Source organism: Helianthus annuus, chromosome 17, assembly GCF_002127325.2.
Source record: "Helianthus annuus cultivar XRQ/B chromosome 17, HanXRQr2.0-SUNRISE, whole genome shotgun sequence".
Lineage (NCBI taxonomy): Eukaryota > Viridiplantae > Streptophyta > Magnoliopsida > Asterales > Asteraceae > Helianthus > Helianthus annuus.
In genome coordinates, this window is record NC_035449.2 from 192,473,197 (window position 1) to 192,480,130 (window position 6,934).

Below are 6,934 nucleotides of genomic sequence, written 5' to 3' on the forward strand. Positions count from 1 at the left end.
AACCCGTTAAGACAATGTTTTACTATTTTTATTATCAATGGATGATCTTGCATATTTTTATTCATATAGCTTGTTATGATTAAGCTATGGTATTAAGAAGTCACACCAAATTAACCACGCTTCCGCAAAGCCAGGGTGTGACAAAAGAGCTTGAAGCTTTTAGGTTAGAAGCTTGAAGCTTTTGGTTGAACGCTCCTACTAGTAGCGTTTAGAAGGAGCTAAAAGCTTTTAGGGAAAATAACTATTTTAATCTCTAAAGATAATGAACCTTTTAATACACAAACTTTTTAAATTTTTAGTTATGTCCATTTTGGTCATTTTATATATTTTATTAAAAGCTCCAGCTACTCGCTACTCTGTCAAACACCAAATATATCTAAAAAGCTACAACTACTAGCTACCAGCTTCCAGGCAACAGCTATCAGCTTTCAGTCACCAGCCACCAGCTACTTTTGCCAAACATACCCGTAAAAAATACAATAAATTATTTTGCTGCAAGTCCTGATCCTCTATAGTATATACATGTGCATTAGAATCGCCCAACACCCCCCCCCCCCATAAATCACCATGTCACCATAAAGGTGCATTGGTTCACAAAAACTCAATGTTTAAAATCCGGTTTTTAAATCGTACCGGATTTGGTTCAGAAACAATTTAATCGGATGTATCGGACGGTATAACCGGTCTAACCGGTTCTACCGGACGGGTCAATCGGTATAACGGCCGGTTTGAACCAGTTTTTAGAACATTGCAAAAACTTTAATGATTTTTTTTAAAAGGAATAGGAACTTAAAGGAATAAAATTTGGAAATAAAAATTTGTTAAAAGAATTAGAAATTCAAATGAATCAAAATCTATAAAAGGAATTTGAATTTGGGAGGCAAAACTTTTATAAAGGAATTTAATGGAATTAGAATCTATCACTATGGCCATCACCTACCAGTCACACCATCGTCGATGACGCCGCCCCACACCCCCCCCCATAGGCCTCATCGCCACAACCACCGATTGACTGCCACAGCCATTGCCTCCACCTCCTCCATTGCAACCCCAACCTACTTTGATGGACCAAGTAACAATTTCAGTTCATTTGTCAACCAAACACATGATGGAATTAATATTCCAATTCCCTTAAATTTTATGAATCAAACACATCAAGAAATGAACTTCCAGTTGCAATTCAACTAAATTATGCGAACCAAACACACCCTAAGAATCACACTCACAAATATGTTTTTGGAAGAAAGCAGGTAAAATCTCATCGAAGTTGATCCATTTTTATCTCACCAATTTAGTTGATATAACATTAACTGATGTGTACCACTTTGTTTGATAGATAACCCGTTAAAGTGGGTCAAACTCCCAAGAAAACAGATGGAAACTAGAAGAATATTTAGAGAGAAACTCAAGACTTAATTCATTTATTCATAATCATAAGGAAACCATGGACGCCTTTTATAGGCTTACAATATAAAAGGAAAATAATCCACTAACATCACTAACCCACTCTTCTAAACACTAACTAACTAATAATCACCATAAAAATAGAAGACAATGGAAATACATGAAGTAATGGCAATGTGGGAAAATGGTTTGTGAAAACGGAATCGAACATGTCACTTATCATTCCCCAGCGCTTCAAAATGTTCTTGTCCTCAAGAACGAAAAGAGTTTGCCACGGTGGTCTCCATTCGATTTTTTCGGTTGCATTTGGTGCGGTCTCAACGGGTCTCCATGGTGGGCACCATACGCGTCTTCGCTTGTCGTGTTGAATGATGCGGATTTCATCTTTTTCGTAGCCGTCGTTTTTTATGGTGTGGTGGCGGAAGCTTGTTTCGGTGTCATGGTGGAAATGAATGCTGGTGGAGGTGATGGTACGAGAACGGAAGTTGGTGGTGGTGAGGCGGCAACGGTTGACAAGGTTGGCAGTGCGATGACGGAAACGGGTGGTGTTGTAGAAAAAATGAGTGAGGTTGCCCATCATCGGTACTCCTTTTTTAGAAGATTGATTATTTTAAAAAGAGTCGACTCAATCTGATTCATTGAAGCCTTCCATTCACGGGCGTCCATAGGAGCGGATCAAGACTGCTCTAATACCAAATGATGTGTTAGTTTGATTATAGATAACCCGTTAAAGTGGGTCAAACTCCCAAGAAAATAGATAAAAACTAGAAGTATATTTAGAGAGAAACTCAAGAGTTAATTCATTTCATTCATAATCATAAAAAAACCATAGATACCTTTTATAGACTTACAAAATAAAAGGAAAATAAACCACTAACCCACTCTTCTAAACACTAACTAACTAATCTATTATCTATATTAAAACAAAACACTTTGGTGCCACTTGGCATCCACTTAAAACACTTACTGCCACCTGTCATCTCTTAAGGTTGCTGGCTTTGGAAAATGGCGCTCAGAATTTTGCTTTGCCTTCACCGTTCTCTTTTTCCATTTTCTCATCACTTTTCCTTTTCCCTTTCCAAAACCCTAAATTCAACCATGGCCGCATACCTCTTTCCACCATGACAATCTTCGATCTGAATATTTATATCCATTATTATTCTGGCCGTTCACTCCATTTCGCAATGAATCAAGACTTGATAACCACAAAGAATTGCATCAACAATCGTCAAGAATCAACATAATCCATGTTAATCATCGATTCTTGCTTCCAATTTCTTATTATAGGTATGTTTTTTCAACTTTTACATGTTTTTTTTTCAAAGTTGTTTAGAATTTTATTGTTTTTTGTTCGATTTACAAACCCTAGATTGATTTTTTGTTGATGCTAGAGGATCTGCCATATAATTTCAAGGTTGTGGTTAGTTGTGGATGATGGAGGCGGCGATGGTGATTAAGGTTCTTTCCCTTTTTTCTTTCATCCTCTTCACATTTACAAACCCTAATACACATATACTACTTTACTACTTCTGTGGCACATATGAACCCTCACCGGGTATGTTTTCTTCATTGTATTATGACGTATTCTGATAATCCTTTGAATCTTCTGCTTTAATCAATGTTTAATATGTTAATCGTCGACATATGTATGGAGTTGTGGAACAATTTTTTTTATTTTGTTGTTCAATCGCCATTGAGCTGCAATAGGGTTTGTGGGTGTTTGAATCAGGGCTGTAGAATAAGATTCAAAAGAAATTGGAGCAATTGCTCATTCTACAATACTCCTAAACATCGAATTGTAAAAAAAAAAATCTTGCTTAAAATCCCTGCATTTTTCTGAATTCAATGGGTTCTTAACAAATTAGGATTTGAATAATGGTTAATTACTTATTACTACAACACAGAAGATGGTAGTATAGATAGTGTAAGGGTTAAAAATGAGATAATTGTATCTAATCATGAGTGAAACTGCCTATAGACAAGTGGATTTTAAGGAATCAAAATTAAAAAAAAAAAGAAATTCTAAGGCGGCATGTAGATGTGTGGATTATTAAAAACTACTTGACATATCTATATTTTTTGTGAAACTCCAAGATGGAACTGTGCTTCTGAAGAAGGAATGTGATGATGTGCCATTTGAGTTCAAAAAAGATGAAGGTGAGTGCCATATAGGTAAGTTGTCATAGTAATATCGAATCTTTGATGGAGCTTATATCATAATCTGGAACAGTTAATTGTTATAGAATAAGAGAGTTGGTGGTCGGGTTGATTCTAGAGACGAAAAATAATATCAATGGTTCTGAACTTTCTACTCTACTTGCTAGCCATATGGATGTGGACAAGGTAAGTTTCGGGCTATGGCCCAACTGGTGCAGCTCTTGCTAGCCATATGGATGTGGACAAGGTAAGTTTTTAATATCTATATCATTATATTATACTCTAATAAAATCAAAATTATCATCCAGTTTGATGATTTAATGCTGGGTTTTGCAAATTGCTTTTACCGGATCAACAGAGACCGGTAAAATTATTCAAGAATTGGCTTTTTTTTTTGAACAAGTGTGCATTTTACATTTTTTACATATATTTGATTTATTTTTTTCTCGATATTAGTAAAACAAGAACTTATTTACAGTAATTGGTTTTTTTTTTTTTTGAACAGGATGATCTTTACTATGAAATTATATTTTTTGAATAGGATGATATGCTGATAGCTCAAGATGAGATATTTGGTCCTGTTCAAACCATCTTGAAATTCAAGTAATTCCCGTATAATCATCATAACATGTTATAACATTGTTTACAAACTTCAAAACCTGTTAAAAATTATAATCTCATGATTTTGATGACAGGGAGGTTGATGAAGAGATACAAAGGGCCAATGCGACGCGATATGGACTTGCATCGGGTGTTTTCACCCAAAACCTTGATACTGCAAATACGTTGACTCTATTTTGGGCTTCTTTTATATTGAATTGGGTTGGTTCCGCTTTCATACTCTTTTAATACTATATTTATCAACTTAAAGGGCGTTATGGTCGTATGTCATGAAACTGATTACATGATTTACAGTAACCAGAGTCGAATAGTGGTTTAAACGTAAAAAATGTGCAGGGAGAGGCGGTATCTATGCTTATAGCGCATACACAATGCGTATCTTCAGTTTTTTGGCTCATTCTGGATCGTGGGATCACTCCATTAGAAGATGGGATGTGGAGACAGGAAAAGACACACTAAACCTGGTACGTAGTGTCATAATTAAGTTGCTTATATCATAAGTTTACATGACTATTTCCAAGTTAAATTTTGATCGCAAACGTTTTATTACGTGCACAGTTTTGCGGGAAAGTGATTAACTGGATACATGTTGCGGTGAACAACTCAGCCAAACAAAACACCAAACTGACTTTCAGTGAACAAATCAGCGAATAGATTCAGCAAACTGATTCAGCGAACTGACAAAAATCTGCAGTGTATTTTCGTTCTTGATTTAGCGAACTGATTCAGCAAACTGATTCAGTAAAATGCAATTTTCGTTCTTGAGGTTTGGTAATTTTTTGCGACTTTTGTCCAAAGGTTTGTTTTTCCGCATCTAGATCCAAAAGGTTTGAAATCTTGCCATTTTCATCCGGCTCCTTAACTCCATCCATTTTTCTCCATTAAGTCAGGGGTATTTCTGTCTTATTTGCTAACTTAAAGGGCAATTTCGTCTTTTTCACTTTATGTGAAAAGACTGGATACCCCTGAAAAAGACCGAATTGCCCTTTAAGTTAGCAAAAAAGACAGAAATGCCCCTGACTTAACGAAGAAAAATTGATAGTTAACGAGCCTGATGAAAATGGCAAGAATTCAAACCTTTATGATCCAAATGCGGAAAAAACAAACCTTTGGACGAAAGTCGCAAAACTGGCCAAACCTCGTGGACGAAAATGCCATGTTACTCTTTAATTTATTACATATTTTCAGTCTCAGTTAAGTTAATACTGTAATGTTTGTGGATCTTTTAATCCCCAGTAATCATATTATTTAATCAATTAATCACTACGCTTACTATCTTGCAGGGGCTTTTATTGAGAAAATACAAGGCTATATCAGTTATCCAGCCTGTTTTTTTCTTCTTCTTCTTATGATCTGGTATTAACAAAAGCAAATACACATATTCAGGTTGGTTAAAAATTGTTTTTTTAAAGGTGATTGTACGCTATAGCTGATAATATATGCTGCTATCTTATTATAGGTTACTTATGAAGGTTTTCAAACTTCTTAGGTGGAAGCTCTAGGTCCATGTCTAGACCAACTTACAAGTTTTGATGTCGTGGAAGAGCCAAAGGACTCGGTCACTGTGAACTGTGTTGCGGGCAGTTTCACAAGTACCCGACTCGGTTCAACTGAATGGTCTTTGCTTATTGTCTTCATGTCTGTTACTTTTGTCGTATTTTACTTTTAATTTTGAAAATACTTGATTAATGGTTTCACTGATTTATGATTATGTGAGGCAACATTATCGCATTAGTCCGGCTGAACTCTGTTAGATAAAATGTGATTTGAGATATAGGTAAGTTGTACAAAATCAGTGTTAAATGTGATTTGAGATATAGGTAAGTTGTTCAAAATCAGTGTTAAAATGTGATTTGGTTAGTGTGGATTGGTGCTGCAGCATGATGGCAGTGTGGCTAAATTCTACCAGTGGCGGCGGTTTCAAACATAATGTTCGGGCAATAGAGGTGTGTACCCGGCTGCCGTTCTCGAATAGGTTGCCGCAAAGGTAAGTTTGGTTGTTATTTCAACAATTTTAAGTTATATATTTGTGTGTTAAGCCACCCGCGAAGCTCGCGGGGTCTTAGGCTAGTAATAACCATAAAAGGAAACAACGAAAATACATGTAATGTGGGAAAATGGTTTGTGAAAACGGAATCCAACATGGCACTTATCATTAACTTATAGTGTGACATGGTTAAGGATTTTATATACTAAAATATAAATAATAAGAGTAGACAATGAAAATGCCATGTATCTAAGAAAGTTATATGTCAATAAACATATCAAATCATATTGTACATCCACAAGACTGCAACCATGACATAAATGAAATAATATTTTCACCTATTATTAGTAATGTTTTGCATTCACAACTTTAGCCTACTATTTAAAGATAAAAAAAAAAGTAGATTGATGAAGAGTGAATGTATGAACAGGTGATGTGTGACCAAAAAAATGTGTATATGAATAGGAAAAGTAAAAAACTTGATCAAATTTGAAAGATCTATGACATTATTTATGATATACAAACACCCAAGCTAATTTCATGTATTACATGACTATATAGAGTTATAAATTTCTGACATGAAAACTGATGTATGAATATACAAAAAATAATAATAATACTGTTTTGTGTTTTTTTCTCCAAATAGTAATAACAAGACATTAGAACCAAACTTGTCTCTTAAATGTGTGTCCCAAACCAAGATTCAAAAAAGAAAGTGTAGCTACAAGTGTCTACATTCAAGTAGGTTTAACCAACCAATGTTTT

General features: G+C 35.1%; 1 protein-coding gene across 5 annotated transcripts; it reads left to right on the top strand.

The window, feature by feature from the left end:
* The first annotated feature begins 2,334 nt into the window (after window positions 1-2,334).
* On the top strand, window positions 2,335-5,948 carry LOC110935351 (aldehyde dehydrogenase family 2 member B4, mitochondrial-like). 5 transcript variants are annotated; one of them, XR_004885542.1, is made up of 10 exons: window positions 2,335-2,691; window positions 2,796-2,862; window positions 3,499-3,561; window positions 3,635-3,808; window positions 4,103-4,164; window positions 4,257-4,383; window positions 4,519-4,646; window positions 4,741-4,875; window positions 5,466-5,568; window positions 5,642-5,945. XR_004885542.1 is itself a non-coding variant. In XM_035986462.1 (7 exons), exons 3-6 carry the CDS (start codon window positions 3,794-3,796, stop codon window positions 4,639-4,641), a joined length of 327 nt encoding a protein of 108 aa, XP_035842355.1. In that variant the 5' UTR covers window positions 2,335-2,691; window positions 2,796-2,862; window positions 3,499-3,793; the 3' UTR covers window positions 4,642-4,646; window positions 4,741-5,024. The 5 variants fall into 5 exon arrangements, 1 of the variants encoding a protein (XP_035842355.1); XR_004885543.1 differs by having other exon boundaries at window positions 3,648-3,808; XR_004885544.1 differs by having other exon boundaries at window positions 3,499-3,808; window positions 5,672-5,948.
* Window positions 5,949-6,934: the final 986 nt, after the last annotated feature.

Coding starts and splice junctions, on each gene's coding strand:
- LOC110935351 (XM_035986462.1), top strand. Junction 4,165..4,256: donor CAAACCATCTTGAAATTCAA/GTAATTCCCGTA, acceptor TTTTGATGACAG/GGAGGTTGATGAAGAGATAC. Junction 4,384..4,518: donor CTTCTTTTATATTGAATTGG/GTTGGTTCCGCT, acceptor AAAAATGTGCAG/GGAGAGGCGGTATCTATGCT.